This window comes from Myotis daubentonii, chromosome 8, assembly GCF_963259705.1.
Source record: "Myotis daubentonii chromosome 8, mMyoDau2.1, whole genome shotgun sequence".
NCBI classification, from domain to species: Eukaryota; Metazoa; Chordata; class Mammalia; order Chiroptera; family Vespertilionidae; genus Myotis; species Myotis daubentonii.
Window position 1 is genome coordinate 61,414,268 of NC_081847.1, and position 21,963 is coordinate 61,436,230.

At 39.4% G+C, this 21,963-nt stretch overlaps 1 protein-coding gene across 6 annotated transcripts in view; it reads left to right on the forward strand.

The window, feature by feature from the left end:
* Positions 1–21,963, forward strand: part of ARHGAP28 (Rho GTPase activating protein 28) — a 135,766-nt gene that overhangs the window by 88,493 nt on the left and 25,310 nt on the right. For 5 of the 6 annotated variants that reach the window (XM_059706589.1, XM_059706588.1, XM_059706593.1 and 2 more), the window contains 6 exons: positions 4,633–4,722; positions 9,586–9,670; positions 10,351–10,493; positions 12,928–13,093; positions 13,198–13,289; positions 15,577–15,654. In XM_059706589.1, coding sequence (XP_059562572.1) covers positions 4,633–4,722; positions 9,586–9,670; positions 10,351–10,493; positions 12,928–13,093; positions 13,198–13,289; positions 15,577–15,654 — 654 coding nt within the window. The remainder of the gene's footprint in view (positions 1–4,632; positions 4,723–9,585; positions 9,671–10,350; positions 10,494–12,927; positions 13,094–13,197; positions 13,290–15,576; positions 15,655–21,963) is intronic. The other variant, XM_059706590.1, reaches the window with a different exon arrangement.

Sequence of the window (21,963 nt, forward strand, 5' to 3'; positions counted from 1 at the left end):
GAGAACAGTGAATGACCTCATTTTCTCTCCTAGACAAAGCTGCTGTTTTCCTTTTATTTTCCCATCCATGTCTTTTGTGGAGGTTCCGAGTGACCTGATTAAATGAAAGTCTTCTTTGGTCCCAGCACTGAACATCTTACCAAGGCAGGTGGCTCACTTCATTCAGAGTGCCTTCCTTGGGTTCATACATAGCTGCGGCCTGCTGTTCAGTATAAAGGGGCTGCTGGGAGGTGAGGCTGGCCCCTCTGTTCAGAAAACACTTTACAGTAAGTTATCCTGGCCATTACCCTGGGCCCCTTACTGCCCTTTAAAATTTTCACCCTGAGCTTTGTTGTTTGTTTGTTTGCTTTTTGTGGATATGTTCTTTCCTTGCCAGCAAGGTTGTCTTATGCTGTTGTTAATCTGAGAATTTCTGTACAGTTATGTAATACATTACTTACTTTTTACTTTCCACTCTCTCTAATTTTGAGTGATCGGGAGTGGTGCACCCTCAGTCCTCCATCCTCACCTAAGTTTTCTTGTAGTGCCTCCTTAGCATTGTTCCCACTTCAATATCGGTATGTGTTTTTGTTATTAATGCAATACATATACTTTTGTAGAAAGAAAATACAGATAAGCAAGATGAAAAATAAAAGTTTCTAAGGTCTCATGTAAAACGTCATGGTTTTATTAATATCTTTTATATTTAATTTTGCAAAAGTTGGCTTTAGTCAGGGAATAGAATATTTTCATATTATTTTGGGGAATGCCATTGTATTGCAAATGCTGTTAAAAATCTTAGAGCATAAGCAAGAGACCTACAAAGCAGCCCATGACTGTCAGAATAGACTCCAAATATGCTTCCTGCTTAATGAAAACCAGAGCATTTCCAGTGTCTGTGCCTGAGGATGAAATATTTGTTTAGGTCATATGTGCTTGTGAGATAATCTAATGCATTTTCAATCTTATAAATGAAAAAACTGCCTATTCTTGCTATTCATTTATAAATCATTGCAAATATAGTCATGATGTCTGATGTTAAAGCAGCATAATTTTATCACTAAGTTGCATGACTTATACCTAAAATTAGAAGTTCATTTTCCTTACAAAATAAGAAATCTGTAGTTCTGAAGTTTCTCAAGGACCTGCCCTTTATTTCATTCATTTTAAACACAAATCGGTGTTTCCTTTCCATCTGAGAACCGTTTTGTCTCTTCAGTTTTTGGACATTGTGTTCTGTTATGTCTTCATTTTCCCCCCATTTTCTGTGTCCCACCCTCTAGAACACAGATTAAATGGTTGTTACTTTGCTTGAATTAGATTTCAATATCCCACAATTTTTTATCATGTTAGTTTATTTGCTTTGTGTTCTAGATTTCTTCTTTATGTTCAAATTAGTAATATTTTTCTTGGTTGTTATTGTATTATTTTTAGCTGGTCTCAAACTTTTTATAAATTTTAGCAAGATTATTCTTATTTCCCAAGAACAACGTTTTTCTCTCTGATGTACTCATTCATATAGGTAGGCATAGGTTCTTAACTCATAGCAGTGATCCATAAATCACCGTGAATTCAGTTATTGTAAGGAATCAAATTATTCTGATGTGTTCTTTTTATTGAGGTATAATTCACAAACAATAACTGCATACACTTTAGGTATATAATTAAGTTGTTTTAGCAATTGTTTGCACCCAAGCAACCACAATCAGCCAAAATATTGAACATTTCTATCCTCCAGAAATTTCCCTCAGACCCTTTCCAGTCTATTGTCCTCCCACTCCTGTAGAGGCGAGCTGGTTGTGATTTCTGATACCTTAAGTTGGTCTCACCTTTCATATAAATGAAATTATTAATATAATAGACACTTTTGCATCTGGATTCTTTTACTCATAATAATTTTTAGATTCATCCATTTGTTGCTTGTATTAGAAGTTTGGTATTATTACTAATAATATTTCATGCATAAATATACTACCTGTTGATGGACATTTGGGTTGTTCCCAGGTTTAAGCTATTATGAGTAATGCTTCCATGAATATTCATGTAATATGAAGGTTTGTATATTCTCATTTCTCTTGGGTAAAGATGCAACATAATTCATATTTTTGGCAAACACTGATACCCACAGCCCCATCACTCATAGCTCTTAAAATCAACAAGGACTAATTTAATAAATAAAAAATAACTAAATTCCATTGTTTTTTAAACAACAAATACTAAGTGGTTTTTTTATGTGTATCCTAAGTGGAGGATGTTCTCAACTAAACTTTGGTCCTTGTGGTTGAGCTCATAAAGAAAAATAACAGACTGCCATGTAAATACTTTTCTCAGCATTTCAGTATCAACTAGATATAAATATTTAGTTTTCTCTCGTTATGTTCCAAATGTAAACATCTGTGTAGGGAACATGTTAGGTTTTGGAATGTTAGGCAGTAAGTGGTGCAAACAGTGAAATGTCTGCCTGCGTGTGGATACCGTCTGGTCAGGGTCGTGTACATGTGTCCTCAGATGGCAGCAAGTATCCTCAGGTTTTAGGATTGGCCTCCAGTGTAGGGAGAACTTCTGATCAAGACTATGGATCCTGGTTGTTTTCTCCTGTTCAGCTCCTAGTCCCTCCCCCATAGCCCTGTGTATCAGAACCCTGTCACTGCAAGAAAGTGAGATGATCCACCAAACACTTCATCCATGAAAACATAGGGTGGAAAGGGCTCTCCAAGGCATAAGATACCAGCACACTTTCAGGCAGAATTACAGCTCTCCAGGCCCCTACCGTTCTCTTCAGAGTTAGTGGTTTATGATTGATTAGTGTAGGAAGGGAGAGGGAGAGAGAGAGAAACATCAATAATGAGAGAGAATCACTGATCAGCTGCCTCCTGCACGCGCCCCTACTGGGGATCAAGCCTGCAACTTGGGCATGTGCCCTGACCAGGAATCGAACTGGTGACCTCCTGGTTCATAGGTTGACACCCAACCACTGAGCCATGCTGGCCTGGCCCATTTTCTCTTTTTTTTCCATTTTATTTTTATCTACAAATTTCTATCAGTTGATATCCTACAGAATTCTTTACTGCTTTAAAGTGCTGTTAAATATCTGTTCCTTTAAAAAATATATGTTTTTGCTCTGGCCAGTGTGGCTTGGTTGGTTGGAGCATCATCCCATGTACCAAAGGGTGCAGGTTAGATTCTCTGTCAGGGCACATACCCAGATTGCATGTTCTATCCATGGTCAGAGTGTGCGTGAGAGGCAACCAATTGATGTTTCTCTTTCACATCAATGTTTCTCTCTCCCTCTCCTTTCTTTTCTTTCTAAAATCAATGAAAACATATCCTTGGGTGAGGACTTAAGCATAGATATATAGTTTTCTATCATTTTTAGTAACTTGAGGTGGGAGGGCATGTAGTGATTGTCAAGTCACCATCTTGACTTGAATTTCTCTTAGAATTGTGCTTTATGTGTGTGTGTTTTTTAAAGTGTCTTGTTCATGTTGTAAAATAATACATACCTTCTATAGAAAATTTAGAAAATACAGTCAGGCAAGATGACTGACAGTTTTTTAAAAAGACAAAACTAAATGTTTTCAAGTATAAATTATATCCAACTTTGTAATAGGAAAGAATATTCAGGTCTTAAATTTCAGCAAAGCCATTGTACATTGAAGCAAAAATTTCTTTGTCCCAGCTTTATAAATTAAAAACAACTTGATACTATTGCTACTGAATTTTAATCTCTGAAAAAGGTTGTTTTAGAGCAGTGATGGCGAACCGATGACACGCGTGTCAGAGGTGACAACGCGAACTCATTTTTTTGGTTGATTTTTCTTTGTTAAATGGCATTTAAATATATAAAATAAATATCAAAAATATAAGTCTTTGTTTTACTATGGTTTCAAATATCAAAAAATTTCTATATGTGACACGGCACCAGAGTTAAGTTAGGGTTTTTCAAAATGCTGACACGCCCAGCTCAAAAGGTTCGTCATCACTGTTTTAGAGTCTGTTAAAAAAAAATAAGATGAGATGAGTTAAGTTTGTGTTTGGCTGCATGTAATAGAAAATGAAGAGTTGTTTCGCCTCACACAAAGAGACCTGGGCCAAGGGTGACAGAGAAGCTACATGATGCCCCTTAGCATGGACCAACCTCAGGTGACCTTCTGGCATTCTTCCCTGTGGCCATTGTCCTTACTCATACAAGATGCTTGGCAGTTCCAGGCTTTCATCCATGTGCTGTCATGAGCGTTCACAAACTGACCTTGCTCTTTTGTTCAGGAAAGCCGTAGCTTTTCTGGAAGCACTCGGTAAATTACCCTTTCACCTCATTGGCCACACTTGTCACATGATCGCTCTCAGCTGCAAAAGAACCTGGTGATCAAGGTCTGTAGTTTAATACTCAAATCCCTGGAACTAAACCAAGATATTGCTAAGGAAAATAGAGCTTGTGGTAGGCAATAGAAGCGTTTGCCACAGAGGCCAGTGTCAGAGCATGTTTAGGTGGCTACAATAATGAACCCTGAAGGGCTGGATGCAATTGTTTGGGCTCAGGCGGTTGTAACTTCATAGATTGCCACACATATCCAGCTATGTACACAGTGGAATGCACAGACATATTGGAAAGTACTTGCCTGAATAAGAATGCACTTTCATTTCTCCATTTAGCCAGATGCTGCTTCTCTCAACAGTACTACCTTGTCAGATGGGTCCCAGGATGAAGAAGGGAAGTTTGCACTTCCCAGGAGTGGCTCTGTGGTAAGTCATCGCATGCCAAGACAATTGCATGTCAGGGTAAAATTGCCAGTTCAAGGCAAAAGGAAGCAGTTTCTTCAAAATGGATAAGGAAAACTGTAAATAAGTTTGCAAGAAAACCACAGCTGCCAGTAGACCCAGGAACCTTGAAATAATTAGGAGGAAGGAGACTCAAAACTGAGGAGTGAATATATTTCAGTTTAAAAGAGGACTTCATAAATTAATATTACTGCAGCCAGAAACCAAAGGGTGTTCTTTACATCTGTCAAGCATGAAGGAATTTTATTAACTTTGGTCCTTTTAGCTGAATTCACACACATGATCTAGCTTAATTCTGCCATCTTGATACAGAAGTCCCTTTAATTGCAGAATAAGGTAAAACTCCTTATCCTTGTTGAAGTTTTTCCACTGTTGCCTCCCTTTCCAGCCTTAGCTCTCAGGACTCACCCATGCAAACCCTCTACTCCATACACACTCACTCACTTGGCCTTGAGTAACAGAACCTCTACTTTTCTTTGTTAAAACTCTCATCACTTACCCTCTCCCCCTTCACTGGTGTCTCCGTGCAGATGCTCTGGCGGGGGTGATACAATGGACCAGAAGGAGTGAGAGCTCCTGGTAGAGGAGGCAGTGGTTCTCTGATGGACAGAAATAGCACTTCAGACAGACGGAGATGGCACATTCAGACGCCCCTGCGGGACAATAGTTTCTCCTCTGTTGACCATTTTGAGACACCGTATGGTTGACATTCACATGCATGACACACTCCCAGTCCATCCCATTGTTCAGGGAGATAAATGTATTATCCCCATGAAAATTAGCTTTTCTGTTGTGTTTTCAGATCTTCGGTTATGGAGTTGTTTTGTTTCATTGTACAGTGATCACATAAGAAACATAAAATAATGTGAGTGACTTTTGTCTAATAAGTTGTCAGTGACACTACAGGTGTTGGCATAGATAGACTAAGAATGACCCATACTGTCTGAACAACTGGCTATAAATTCAGCCCTTACTTTCCCATTTAAGACCATGTTGGAATGCAAATGAGTATGTCTCATAAAATGAACTCCAGTCCACCGTACTTATTAAAACAAAGTAAGCCATTCACAAACTCTGGTAAGTACCAGAAGTAAGTAGTTGCCTATACTATGCCTTAATACAGTTGTGCTGTGCCCCTGTGACTGGGGAGTCCTACTTTAGGTTCTTGCCCACCATCCTTTATTCTCTGCCTCAGCTGGTGATAGCCAGGTGCCCAAGATCCAGATGTTAGTCTCAGAATCACCTATCCTCTCCCCCTCTACATGCCCATCACCGAGACCTGTGGATTTTAGCATTTTAAGTAGTTCTAGAGTATTTCTACTCCCCTCTTTTCCTACAACTACTTCCTTAGTTCAGAAACTTATCATTATCTTTCTCTATTGCTGAAATATCTCCTTAAGTCATCTCCTGGATGTTTGTTTATACACCTCAAATTCACCTTTCCAACAGCTTGCACGTCTTGCTTAAAGCCCACCATTCTTCCCCCGACCTTCTAGTTAATATGAAAGCTCCTGGCATAGTCTGACCCCTCATCTGCCTCCCTAGCTGACTCTGCCACCCAAGACGTTTTGTATGAGCCTCAACAAAGCATTGCCTGTGGTTCCAGGCACACAACAAGCAGAAATTGAAGTGGGGTGTTTGCACAATTGAGTTGCTAAGAAAGTTGGTTGGAAAGGCCTTGTTTCTGAGGCTTTTCCATGGCAGTTCCATGACCAAAATTTTACTTGAAATCGGACTAATGCTAGTCATGTTCTTTCATTTCTTTATTCTTTTCTGATAGCTTCTCCATATCATTGGTTGCTTCATTCATTCATTCATTCTTTCACTATTTTAAAAATCCTTACTGAGTACATATTTTCTGCAAATAGGATTCTTGAAAATTTGAGAGTGTAAAAGAAATAAATGATTTTTATTGGAATCATAGAGCTTCCTGGGGTAGATGACTTAGATTTTGGTTTTATTTTCATTTTGTTTTCTAAAAACTGATTTGATGCTGATAATGACATAAATAAAAGTTTAAGAAAAAAAATCTCTTTGGCACCAGTCTCCAATGTGACTGACTTTGACTTTGGTTTGTTACTCAAAATATCTTTACTAAGAAATGTCCAAAAATTGGGTATTTGCTAGAGCAGCCCGCAGAGGCCAACTTAACTCTTAATGCACCTGTATTGAAAATCATTCTAGAACATCTTACCAAGAGGTAAATACATTTCGCTTCCCCTGTTTTTGGTTATGGAAGCTATAGGCACTCTAGTTGGGTTCCCCAGTTTTTAGCTGGTGAGATTTCCAGTGATTCAGTGAAGTGGTGGCATGGGCTCCAGGGGTCCTGGCATGACGCCGGTGAAGGTAATCTCACCTGCCTACATAAGTTCCCCGGGACATTTTACTGTCATCTACAAGACTACCGAGACTCCTGATAAATTGCCACATTGAAATTTATGTTCTGGAATGGTGTAAAGCAGGTATCCTAACTTTATCTTTTCCAAAGGGATAACCTTGGCTTGACCAATATTTTTTTTAATCTTTCATTTTTTCTACACATCTGAAATGAACCTTTATGATACATGAAATATCTATAAATACAGTGTTTATTTTGATTACTATGACTTTATAGTTTTTTTAATCTAGGTTCAATCTCATTATTCTGCATCAAAATTTTCTTTGCTCCTCTTAGAAATGTTTTCTTTCAGATGAACTTAGAATAAGACTATTACTTCCCATTAAAAAAAGAAATCTTGTTAGGACTTGACTGAGAATTTTATTGAATTTAAAGATTAATGTCATGGAAAGAATTCACATCTTAAAATATTGTTTCTTATTGAGAAACAATGATTCGGTCTTTCCATTTATTTATGTCATCAAAAAAACTTCATAATTTTCTATCTTACATTTTTTTTCTTACACATCTTTTCACTGTTTAATTACTAGGAATTTAATAGTTTTCTTTCATATTTTAAATGGTAGGGTTTTTATGATATCTTCTAGTTTGTTTTTGCAGACATATAAGGAAATTATTTATTTTGTTCTTTTACAAAAGTATCTCGTATAGCTTCCTTTCTGAAATTTATTTTTAATTATAAATTTTCATTTGATTTTATAATTTGTGTAGATATCATCTGAAATACTTAAAATTTTATTTACCCAATTTATTTTTTCTTTTCCTTGTCTGACTGACTGACCACAGTCACTTATAACATTGAATAATAATTATGGAGATCTTTAGGTAAGTTTTTATTTTCTCGTGACATTCTACTAAGTTTCATCATTAACTAGAATATTTATTCTAGGTATCTTGCTTTTTATCAGGAATGGAGGTTGAATTATATAAAATGATTATTCATCATCTATTAAAATGAATATATTATTTTTCTTATTTAAGCAATTCAGGAAATTACAGTGATAGGTTTTTCTAATGAACTATAATTTTGTTGCTTAAATAAATCCTACTTATATGTTATATTATTCTTTTATTATACTACAGAATATGCTTTGCTACTACTTTAGCATTTTTAACCACTAGTCTAATATGTGGGGTTAGTATGTGTGCATGTGTATGTGTGTGTGTGTAATTTTTTGTTATTGTTACCAGAGCTATGCTAATCTTGATACAAATAGGTTGTGAATTTCTAATGTTTTTCAATATTTGGTATTTATCACTCTATTTTATAGTGAAAGAATTAATATGTTAATGTATTAATAGTAGCTAACTCTTATATAGTGCTATCTACCAGATACTGTTTCATGTAATTTTATATAGGATAAGCCTTTTACAATTCATAATACCTCTTTGAAATATGTTCTGCTAACATCTTCATTTTACAGATTAGGAGATTAAGCAATAGGGAGTTCTAGTAACTTGCTTAAAGTCACACAGTAAGTGGCAAAGCCAGAATTAAAATTCAAGCAGTCTGGCTCTAGCATCACTTTTAATAACACCTAGCTATGTCATGATTAGAGTTTATGAACAAAATGTATGACCAAGTACATCAAGAATAACAAATGTTGCTCAATGGTTATTGTTGGCCCAATGTACCAAAGGGTCTCAAGTTCAACTCCTGGTTAAGGGCACATACCTGGGTTGCAGGCTTAATCCTCAGCCTGGTCTGGGCACATGTGGGAGGCAACCAATCGATGTGTCTCTCTCACATTGATTTTCTCTCTCTCTCTATCTCTCTCTCACACTCTTTCTCTTTCTCTCTCCCAGCCTCCCTCCCTCCTCCCCTTCTTTCCCCCCTCCCTTCCACTCTCTCTAAAAATCAATGGAAAAATAACCTCTGGTGAGGATTAATAACAACAACAACAAAAAAAGAATAACAAATACGGTGTCCTGGCCAGTGTGGCTCAATTGATTGGAGCATCGTCCCATAGACCAAAAGGTGACTGGTTTCAATTCCCAGTCAGGGCACATAGGTTGCGAGTTCAATATCCTGTTGTCGTGTGTGTGTGGGGAGGCAACTGATTGATGTTTGTCTATCACATCGATGTTTCTCTTTCTCTCTCCCTTCCTCTCTCTAAAATCAATTTTAAAAATACTATATTTGTCAAACTCTGTGACATCAAGAATGTAATATCTATGTGTTAGGAAAGCTATGAGCAATAAATATTTAAGAGCTAAGAAGCTGCACTTATTTTAACCTTGACCTAGTTCTCTTTTGAGTAATTGTGTGGGCCGTACAGGTCTGAACTGAATGAAGAAACAAAGGAAATTAGATGCCGGCCCAAGAATTTCTTTTAATTCTCTTATACTACAGAACATGAATCAGATTGAAATGTAGGGTAGACTGTATTGACGGCAAATGCTTTGTGTTCATCTTCTTTGTTTCCCAGTCTATCCTCGAGACTATTCCAGATATACCAGTTCATTCCAATGGATCGGCCAGCCCTGGACAGTCAGTTCAGAATTCCGTGAGTGGTGAGTGACACGGCCTCCTGCTGAAATTAAGCTATGTCTTCTCATTTTTGTGCTGGTGTTCCATAGAGTTAGCAGTGAATTTCTTAAAGGGAAATGTAGGTGTTATTCTCCCCATGTTGACTCTATCACTCCAGCATGCACTCCTTCCACCTCCAAACACCCTGTTCAGCCCCACCAGACAAAAGTAATAAAGCCAAACTGGGAGCAGAATCTTTTCCTCCTTTGCCACCACCATATCATTTAGAAACCACTCGCTTGGGTAGTGTTTGTTTTGGGGCCCCTTTCACAAGTAATCTGGATCTCTTAACAGTTGCAAACAAGCCGGAAGTAGGCCACTCTAAATACGCTTCCCCAATAGCAGCAACATTAGGTCTAGATGGACTTAATTTTAATATCATAATAATATATAAAATATGCCATGTTTGGACTTCCTCTAGTTATCCGCAAGGCCTTTCATGAGACAAACATCCAAAATTGAAAACATCAATTAAATAGAAAATTTGTTTAGATGATGATTATAGACATTTATTCATATGGAAGTCTGAGGATACTACGTTACTGGGTCTGACACCTTTCCCTGAACGTAAACATTCTAACATGCTGATGGATTAACTTGTAAATAGTTTGTGCTTATTTTAAAGTAAGTGGCATATTAAATATTCTGTATCATTTTTTCTTAGATGATGTTTATCAGGTAAAGAACATTCCACCTGAAGCTGAAGAGCTGTCCTTTGAAGTATCTTACTCAGAAATGGTTACAGAGGCTCCAAAAAGAAATAAATGTAAGAAGTCAGATTTTAAGAAAGAAGACTATGTTTTTACTGTAAGTAAAAGCTTTTATCATTATTCCACTAGCTGCCTGTGACTTCTACATGGCACAAACTAGAATTTTTAAAAACTTCATTGGGTGTGCACAGAGATAGGGAGAGGCCAAGCATCATAAACTCAGGGCGTTATTTGCTGTGCAGAGAAACCTGCCTGGCTGTTGCTGGCAGCGCTGGGGTGAGGAAGAGTTGTGAGGGTGTGTGTGCTTGAATATTGTTGTAGAGATGAAATTTCCACCTGGCGGTGTGTTTTCATGCACTTTGTGTCCTTACTTATAGGTTAATGCAGATTCTAACAGTATACCTACTTGTGCCTCTAGACCCACCTATCACATGGGAGCATTGCAAAAAGTCATAGTCATAACAACAAGACATGAAGCTTATAGGACAGACACTAAAAATTAATCAAAAAACAAAGTCAAGAATTTATAGTTTTATTATGGATGAGCAAGAAGTGCTCTATACTTCATTATCCTGAAAGCCCCATTATGTCTAGGATATTATATCCTGATAGCCCAATACAGGAACTATGTTACATTGATCTGCTTGCTATTCAATAAATGCATTTGAGAAGAGTTCATGATATGGAGCCCTGAATTTCTGTGATAACAAGGGCAGGCAGCATGGTGAGCAGGGCTCAGGTAGTTTCAGAACTAAAGGAGGGAGTCATCTAGAAACAGGTGGTCTGCCCCAGGAGGCCTGGATCTTTCCCAGACAAGCATCCCATGATGGAGAGGAAGAAGCAAGCAGGGCAAAAACTGTAAGACTTGCTGAGTGCCTTCCAGGGGCTTGACATTGCACTAGGTATTCAGCTGTAAGCATTCCTGTGATTTGTCCCATTTTTCAGCTGAGGAAACTGAGGCCCAAAGAAACTAAGTAGCCCATATCTAGTAGATTGCAGAAACAGGATTTGAACCTATGTGTATTAAACTCCCAAAGCCCTCTTGGTCTCTAAGCAGCCTCTATGGTGAAGGGCACAGGGGCATTCTAGAGCAAGAGAGGGAGTCCAGTGGGACTCTGGTTTCGTGGGGAGTCCCTCAGAATCTTTAGAGAGAGCTAGCTGCCCAAGGGAGGACGCTTGCCCCTAGTCCTCTCATCCAAGTGTGTGTCTCCTCCTGAAGTTTTGCACACCCAGGGTACAGGCCAGCCTCCCTCCCATGAGGAACTTTGCATAGGGTTTAAAATGCAATAATTGCTCAATAAGTGATTATGGTTCTTGTCTATATTGTTGTTGTTATGTGTTGTTATATGGGGCCTTGGTCTCAGAAAGAAGATAAAATAACTAAACATTTAATAGCACAAGTTATACCCCAAAACACATCCTACATTTTGTTGTTTAACTTTTAAATACTTGGAGTTCCAATGAATAATTGGTGATTGATTGAATGAATGAATGAATGAATTGGATGGATTTAAAACCCCAAGGAAGCTCTAATTTAAGGAACCCCTATGAAGACTGTGTACCTAAAGCTTTGTAATTTAAATAACTATGGTATTTTTCTACTTTAACTTTTTTCCCCAATACTAGGTTTTCTGAGAGAAAAGTATTTGTTATATACTATATATATATATATATATATATATATATATATATATATATAAAATACTTATATAATTATATGTTAATTATGTATTTATTATTTAATACTTATATTTTATTATTATTTATTATATAATATTTATAGCAATACTTATATATTAATAAGAACAGCCTTTTGCTTTTTAAAGGTCTCATAGTCTTTACAATATTTCTGGATTGTTGAAGGGTTTTTTTTTTGTTTTAGTATATTTTTCTTTCTAATATGGAAATAGAGACTATAACAATAATACTGTCTTCAAAGTGATAGTAGGATTATTTGGCACTTTCTTTGCGTTTTTCTCTTTTAAGACTATTTGGAATCACCTAAATTTTATTTTGAAGGTAAAATAACTACTCTTTCAGCAGCATGTGCGATCAGTTTCAATTTGGAAATTTCAGTATTTTAAACTATGCAGAAGAGAACAGATGATGCCTGATTTAAGCACTGATAGTTCAAAATAAAAAATATATTGAAAGCTCTCCGGGGAGTACCTAGATGATGGCTGTATGCCTGTCTCACATGTGCCCTTGGTGTGTACATTTCATGCGATGCCTGGGATGTCTGCTGTTGACCATCTAGGAGGGTCCTTAGAAGAAGGCAGTTTTTACGGTTGGCATGACAATGTTGTAGTATTTTCAGACCACTGTTTTGCTTCACATTTAGCATAGTAGTAACCTGCAGATGTTCTGAAAATTATATTCATCATCTTTTTATAATGCAGTATGCTCCTCAGAGATTTTTTTTTTTTTTTTGCAAATAGCATATATATTTAGAATGTCCAGGTAGCATTTGAGTGAAAGCATAGTAATTTTTCTTTGCAATAAAAAATAAATATCCTTAATATATATTTTAGAAATTTATTGTTCAGAAAACCAGATTTGGCTTAACTGAAGCAGGAGATCTGTCTGCTGAAGACATGAAGAAAATCCGCCACCTCTCTCTGATTGAATTGACGGCCTTTTTTGATGCCTTTGGAATTCCACTGAAGAGAAACAAAACAGAGAAAGTAAAAGGAAGAGGTAATTAAGAAAACTGGTTTCTTCTGATTTTAACGCTTTGACACTTTGGAATAAGATAGTGTTTTTCTGATTCTTTTTTCTTTCTCAACTATTTTCCAATGAAGACAATGGGATTTTTGGAGTTCCACTTACAGCCCTGCTGGAAAGTGACCGAAAGAAGGACCCTGCAGTGAAAGTGCCCCTTGTGTTACAAAAAGTGAGTGGAATATAGAGGAATGGGGATTGATAGAGCCTCATGCTTGTTGTTTGCTAGTTGTAAACCTGCTAATGGATTTCCCTTTAGAGTTAAGGACATAAAGCTAAGCCCTGTTAGGACTCAGGCCCAGCCCATTTTCAGCTTCCTTCCATGAAGCCCCTGTCATCCCACAAGTACTTGGACCAGTTTGCCTTGCGGTGAACTTCTGGAGCCTGTTGAGCATAAAGCATCAGGTGGTGGACACGGATGCTCTGTCACATGGCTTACTCTGGTTATATCTGGTTTATTCAATATTTTAAAAGATATTATTTGTGTGTATGTATGTCTTTATGTGTATTTGATTATTCTGTCTGAGATAAAATATGACAATTATCAGCAATCTATTTACTGATCATACACATATTTGCTGAACAGTATCATAGGTTGGGCATTTCAAAATGTGTATTTGTAATCATTTAGATGAATTTTTCCAAACAAAGCTTCATAAAATCTAAAAATCAGCTTGTTATGATAGTTTTTTAGGTATAACTGGGAAGATTTGATACAATTAAACAAAGAGGAATTTTTATTTGGGAAGTTTTAGAAGTGATATGATTTTAACTATCCTATGCTAATATCTCCCTATCATTGGTGAATGGCACATTTGCTTTTAAGTCATGTTTTTTTTATACCCAACAATTTACACCAGTTTACCTAAGTATGCATTTATTTAACAGTGACATCCAGTGCCATAATTAAAATTCCAAGCCCTAAACATAAGTCTTATTGAATTTTAAATTGAGGTTTTACTAGAAATGATATGTGAAAATATTGATTGAGGAAACATATGTTTGCATTATTCACAGTTATAACTCTCCATCTCTTACTATCTTTCTAAATTTTGTTGCCACTAATTAAAGTTGAACTACTCCTCAAATTGGGTGATTAGTTAGCTGCCAGTGGGAGCAGGGAGGATGGCAGAGGATGCCAGCAACCTGCCAGTGTGCATGGGGGCCATCTGTAGGGTGCCTCTCCTGCGGGGGGCTGTGCCAGTGCCTTCCATATCCGGTCACATCTCCTCAGCACTGAACAGCCAGAGGAGGTTGGTGTCATCGTGTCCCTTCTACTGATAAAGCAACTGAGGCAATAGTAGGGCAGGGTAATTTAACCATGAACACAAGCTAGCAAGAGGTAGATAGGAAAAGGAGTTCAGTAGATATCCAAGGCCACGGTCCATGGTGACTCTAAGATTTTTCTTTCCTTCCTGAATTAGAACCAGAATGATGTCCTTTGTCCTCTCTGTACACGACAGAGTTTTAAGAAAAATGCATAAAAATCTAAGACTGAGAATATTCAGTACATGAACTTATATTATTATGTAAGTGCAGAAACCTAGCACAGGACATAGCAAATGGATGGTGAACAATAAATGCTAGTTAAACTAAGTCCGGATTTATATTGTATTAGCAACTCAACAAATGTCAGCTGTTATTCCTACTGGTGTGAAGTGTTCCTCATTTAAGACAGTTTGAGGTATTACCTTTCCACTTCTATGGGAGAGTCTTTTCTTGTGAATGTGTTTCTTCCCCTTAAACATCTATTTCTCTCCACTACAAGTAAGAGCTACCTTAGTTCCAGGCATTATGTCTTAAAGGAAAAATAGCAAGAGACTCTTGCGTGAAGTTGGGCAAGTATTCATCCTTACCATACCATTCACCCTCAGCCTTATTGTGAGGATTTAAATGAGCTGATAGATGTAAAGTACTGAGAATGGCATCTAACACACAAGAAGTACACACTCACTTGTTAATAGTTATGATGATGATACTGATTTTAACACCATCACCATGAGAGGTCATGAGAGCTATAACCCTTTATAATTTCTCCCTCCTTGGTTATATTTCTTGAGTTCCTATAATTCCTTAGCCAGCGTGGTTGTAACTAATGATAGTGAATTTAGAATATTTTCTTACTGGCCAATCTGCAGAAAGAGGTGTAATAATCAGACCTTAAAGTAGTGAGGTGCCAGCATATTTAAGTGGCGAAGAGCACAAGTTGAGAGTGTCAGTGCCATTTGATGGTTAATCTTGGGAAAGATATAACAGCTCTAAGTCTCCATTTCCTCATTTGCAAATCAGAGGCTAATGTTGACCTCATAGGGTGATTGTGAAAACTTAACAAGGCATTCAAGTACCAGGCACATATGTATGCTTGGTAATTTATCATTTGTTGTCATCAACAGTGTTATTTCAGATGTTTGCAGGCATATTGGAGGTATTTATTTTTGTAATGTATCATTGTTTTCTAGTTTTTTGAGAAGGTTGAGGAATCTGGTTTGGAATCTGAAGGAATTTTTCGACTTTCAGGATGCACTGCCAAAGTCAAGGTAACAACCATTATTTTTCTCTTCCTAGTTAGAGATCTAAGGTAGCTAGACCCAGGTCACACAAGCATCAGGTATCAAGTCCTTTGTTGTTTTGATACTATCACTTGGCCTTACCTAGTTTTCCTCCTTACCTATGATTAGATGTTGTTTATAGTCCTAAGTTGTGTATTCTCTTAAATTAAAACAATTAAAACCAACAACAGTGAAATGACACCTCAGTTCACCATCAGCACTGCTGTTTGTCTTCAGTTTGGAAAGCTGAAATGTCCCATCACTGTTCTTGGTGTTGAACGCTTTAATTTGCTGTGTCCCTCTCACTCATGGGATTCATTAAGCCAATTATTACACGAGTCCTTATTTCCATTACCAGTTGCTTTAGATTGAGAAATATTCTTTGGCTCTCTTTTTAATGAATGTCCTTATAAGAATTTGAGAGCTTGTTTGGAGGTTCTAGCAGGGGAGCGCAGCTACTCGTATACCCTTGACCGAAGACCGGTCCTCTCCTCGGGGGGGCGGGGGGGGGTGGGTAAGGTCGTCCTCTTCGACCGAGCGCGCAGCTTCGGGAGGGACACACATGGATCGGTGAGGGAGGAGGGGGACACCCGCCTAGCCAGCCAGATCAGCCGAATCAACCCTGGCGATCAATGGGGTGACAGATGTTGCAGCCAGATCGCCCTCACATCTAAGAATTTGTAGGAATGACCATAACCACTACAATACTCAGTAGTTCTAAAGCCCAATTCCACTTAAAGTAATGTTAATTTCTACATATAAAAACACCCGTGTGCCCAGCCGGTGTGGCTAAGTAGGTGAGCGTCGATCTATGAACCAGGAGGTCATGGTTCGATTCCTGGTCTGGGCACATGCCCAGGTTTTGCAGGCTCGATCCCCAGTGTGATACATGCAGGAGACAGCTGATCAGTGATTCTCTCTCATCATTGACGTTTCTGTCTCTCTCTCCCTCTCCCTGCCTCTCTGAAATCAATAAAAAATTATCCTATCTAATAAAAGAGAAAAATGGTAATTGGCGTACGACGATACCCTTTTCATTGGCTAATCAGGGCTATATGCAAATTAACTGCCAACTAAGATTGGCAGTTAACTGCCAACAAGATAGAGGTTAATTTGCATATGTAGGCACAATGCAGGGAGGCAAAAGGGAAAGCAGGAAGAAGCTCCCTGCCACTGACAGTGATCAGAAACCCAGGGGGGAGCTAAGAGCTGGGGGGCAGGGCAAAGGCGGCCCTGGGGCTGCCTTTGCCCTGCCCCCCAGCCATGATCAGAGAATCAGGTGCCTTTTCCACCCTGGCCAGTGATAGCAGGAAGTAGGGGTGGAGCCAGCGATGGGAGCTGGGCACGGTCGAAGCTGGCAGTCCCGGGAGCTAGGGGTCCCTTACCTGGGCCTAAAGCGAAGCCCACGATCGCGGGGCCGCTGCAGCTGCAGGTTCCCGCTGCCCGAGCCGGACGCCTAGGCCAGAGGTGTCCTGCAGGGGCAGGGGCAGAGCCTGCAACCGCGGGGAGCTGGGGGTACCCTGCCCAGGCCTGACACCTCTGCCGGAGGCCTCAGGCCTGGTCAAGGGGCCAATCCGGTGATTGGTGATCGGAGGGTGATGAGGGTCAACTCCTCTGGCCGAGGCCTCAGGCCTGGGTGGGGGCCAGAGCCAGTGATCGGGGGGAGATGGGGGTCCCCTGTCCAAGCCTGACACCTCTGGCGGAGGCGTCAGGCCTGGGCAAGGGGCAGGGCCAGCAATCCGAGGGATCTGGGGGTCCTCTGCCCAGGCCTGACGCCTAGGCCAGAGGCATCAGGCCTGGGCTGGGGGCAGAACCAGTGATGGGGGGAAATGAGGGTCCCCTGCCCAGGCCTGACGCCTCTGGCCCAGGCGTCAGGCTGGGCAAGGGGCTGATCCTACGATTGGAAAGTGATGGGGGTCAACGCCTGAGGGCTCCCAGTATGTGAGAGGGGGCAGGCTGGGCTGAGGGACACCCCCCCCCCACACACACACCCAGTGCACGAATTTCGTGCACCGGGCCCCTAGTAAATAAATAAAAAATAAAAGCACCCATGCAATGTGAGTCCTTTACTTCACTTTCTTACTTCTGTATGGTGCAAACTCTACCATTCAGTAAAGAAAAGAATCATTAGAAAAGAAAATCTTTTTTTCATAAATTTCCAGGAGGATATGCCACTTTATCTACTGGTGGGCATACACAATGAAGAATTCCTTCCTGCCTGCGGACCTCTCTCTAGCTGGTGGACATAGAAACATGCGCAGTTTAAATGATGAGTCCCTCAGAAAAATGTCCAGGGAGAGGGAAAAGTGAACCCTATTCTGTTTAAAACTATTAAAAGGAAATGCATAGAGGCAGAAAAGCATCTCTTCATTTTTCTATCAGAAGTTTCCGAGCTTTTATATAGAAATCTGAGAAGATGTTTTTCTAAGTGGAAACTAGAAAATAGGCTGTGTCTGTTGGAAGCTCCAGAAAGCAGATGCTGGGATGAAGTGAGAAGAGCGTTATTGGGGGTAGCGCTTCTGCAAGAAAAGGGGATGGAGGCAGGATTGGGCAGGCTGAGCCTCAGACCACAGTTTAGGTCTGACAGTTCCTTCTGTCCCATGAATCAGCCCTGCACTGAGCAGATGGGCCAGGCCCTAGCCCCGACACCACACTCAATCACGGCTAGGGCTTTCTGTGGAGGAGGGGCTGGGCAGACCAGAATGTCCTAAGAGCTGGGCAGTCAACTACCTGGATTTTTGCAGATGATCAGCAAGTTCTTTTCTGAAGGGAGATCTGAGAAGGGCACCATACTTTGTCAGTGGCAGAAGGGAGAAGGGCATTTGGGGGAGTTGTGACTTCCCTGCCAGTAGAGATTCCTAAATTCTGGCACAAGTTCATGTGAAAGGCAGGGGAATCCCTAGTGGCTCCTTCAGGTATATACTTTCTAAATTGAATCTGCTTTCATCTCAGGTTTTATAGGTATGGTGGTTATATACTGCTGAGCAAACATATCCTCAGGCCAAGGGTGAAGGCTATCACTACTTTTGGTTAAACCTTTGCTTATATTTGGCTAATCTTTTTTAAAAATATATTTTTATTTATTTCAAAGAGGAAGGGAGAGGGAGAGATAGAAACATCAATGATGAGAGAGAATCATTGATTGGCTGCCTCCTGTATGCCCCACACTGGGGATTGAACTTGCAACCTCAGCATGTGTCCTAACCTGGAATCCAACCATGACTTCCTGATTCATAGATTGATGCTCAACCACTGAGCCATGCTGGCCAGGCTATTTGGCTAATCTTTGACTGGAAAATGCTTATCATTGGCTTATTAATTCCTTGAAAGTGTCTCATGGCACATGCATCTCTGAATCACATTGGGTAGAAGTCCCTTTTCTCCCCTAATCAGTTTTATGTCGTTTCAGCCTACTTATTCCACCTCTTATTAGTCCAAAAAATGGAATCCAGATGTTTCCATTGTTTGAGCTCCAGGAAAGCCAATGTGAAAAAATCTGGGCCAGTGAACAAAAACAGGGAACATGCAGTTAGAAAGGCCTTGCAACCTGATATAGTAAAGGGGTCTTTATTTCTCTCCTCGTTCAAACTTTAAACTATTTTTTTTGGTAATTTCATCTGTTAGACTATTTTTTTTTCTAGGAATATGCTTGAGGAAAGACCATTTCAAAAAACTACATTATAATTATCTTCTCATTGTGCCAAGAGGATGACACTAACACTGATGTCTCAGTTACACTCAGGCCCAGTCTTGTGCTTTTGAGGCCTGGTGAGGCCGACAGGAATGTGGTGCTGAGGGAAGCTGCTGGTGTTACCCACTCAGGCCCACAGCTGCGGAGCCCATTCCTGCATTTAAGGCCTCAGATCATTTGGAGCCAATTTAATACTTTGGTGTTTTCAATAATCCCCACCCCCCTCCAAATGACAGACATTTGAGTCAAGCACTGGGGAAGAAGGAAAACTATTTGATATGTGAGGTTTTCTTTTCTGAATTATTCTGGGGCTCCTCTAAATGTTTCATAATTGGTACCTGGCCTGCTGGTTTCCCTTCCTGCACTGGTTTTTTGAAGCTGAAGGCAGGTTCTTTGCACTGTTTTACTATCTCAGAAGTGGAAGCAGGCTGTCTATTTGCCAGAGATTTAAGGACGTGGTTCTAACCCTGGCGTGGTGTTCTCATTAACATTGGACAGAAAACATGATTCTCTTTGGCAAGGTCAATTCAACACCTGATTTCTATGGTTTCACATTTAGGGCCACAGAAATACTAGCTCTGCTCCTATACTCCTCTGTTGGCTCTGCCTAAATCCAACAGAGGGCATTCTTTCTTGCTCTGTTTTGTTTGACACTGGCCATGAGACAAAATGAAGTGATATTATTACCCAAATATCCACAACCACATATGCATGTGTTTCCCTTGGTGACAACACTAATGGTTATAACAAAGAGACGGGGACATAGCTAGCAGCTGGAATTTATTGAGCACTTACTGAGTGACAGGTCCTGCCTCCTGAGCTTTACATTGTATCACCTGATTTCATCTCTTTGAGGTCACTTCAATATCCCTGTGAAACAGTGGGAACTAGTTAGGCACAAGCCATACAACTAGTTAGCTGTGGAATTGGGATAAAAACCTAAAGAATCAGGTTATAGAGCCTGCTCTTAACACTAGAGCCATATTGCTTTTTAGGTGACAGGGATCACTGTTAGAATGATGACCACATTAGTGTTCAGGTGGCTTCCTATGGCAGAGGTATGTAGGAAATGAATTTGAATTATTTTGTCCTCGCTGGTGCTTCCTGCCCTCTTGAACACCATTTCCCTTTTGCTTTACAGCAGTGGTTCCAAACAATGGATGAAAAACATTTTTCTTCTCCTATATTTACTAGTAATTATCTGTTCATATTTTTCATTTCATCATGATTCAGAATTGGTATATTGTATGTTTCTAAGAATTTATTTCTTCTAGGTCGTACAATTTGATGGCATGTAATTGTTCATAGTAGTACCTTATGATCCTTTGTATTTCTGAGGTATCAGTTATAACCTCTCCTATTTCAATTCTGATTTTATTTGAGTTCTCTCTTTTTTTCTTGGTGAATCTAGGTAAAGTCTTCTCAATTTTGTGTATTTTTACAAATAAAAAGTTTTTAGTTTCATTGATCTTCTCTATTGTCTTTTTAATCTCTATTTTAATTTATTTCTGCTCTAATATTCACTATTAACTTCCTTCTGATAACTTTGGGCTTTTTTTTTTTTCTTTCTTTAGTTACTTGAAGTATAAAGTTAGGTTGTTTATTTGAGATTTTTTTGTTTGTTTTAAAAGGTAAGCATTTAATCACTATGAACTTCCCTCCTAAAACTGCTTTTGTTGCATCTTACAAAGTTTGGTATGTAGGAATATAACATTTTTGTTTGCCTCAAGGTATTTTTTTTATTTTTCCTTTGATTTCTGTTTTGATCCATTGATTTTTCAATAGCACATTATTTAATCTCCACATATTCGTCAGTTTTCCAATAACTGATTTCCTTGCCTCCTGCTCTTCTTTTTGTTAATCCTCAACAATGGTAGTTTAATTGATTTTTAAAGAGAGTGGAAGGGAGGGAGGGAAGAGAGAAAGAGGGAGAGAGAGAGAGATGGGAGAAAGACCATCAATTGGTTGCCTTCTGTACAACCCCCAACCAGAGCCAGGGAATGAACCCACAACCAAGGTACGTACCCTTGACCAGGAATTGAACCCGAGACCCTTCAGTGTGTGGGCTGACACTCTAACCACTTAACGTCGGCCAGGTTTAGCCTGCTCTTTAACTAGTGCCAAGCACCACATTCCTCCAAATCACTTTTGCATCGGGCTGTAAGAAAAGATAAATGTTACCATGTCCTTCTCTTGGAGATGGTCCATGTTGCCTCATTGCCTGCAGAATGAAGTCTAGTCACCTCTGGTCTATTCCTCAGCCTCATCTTTCTCTTTATTCACCTCCTTGCCTGTGATGCACCAGCAACACTGAACTAATTGGAGTTCCCCAGACCCCCTGGCCCTCCTTGGATTTGTATCACTACTTGAGCAGTTTCTTCTGTCCATGACACCCTTCTATTTCCTGTTCTGGCAAGCTCCTTACTAGCCTTCATGACTTTGCTCTAGCAGAGTTTGATTCTTTCATGAATTCATAGCATTCAATACGTGACCTTTCTTAGAGTTTTTAACACCCTAAGTTAGCATTATGAGTACATGAAATAGTTGTATCCACTGAACTACAAGATGCCTAAAGGCAAAGAATCTACCTCATGCATCCTCCTCTT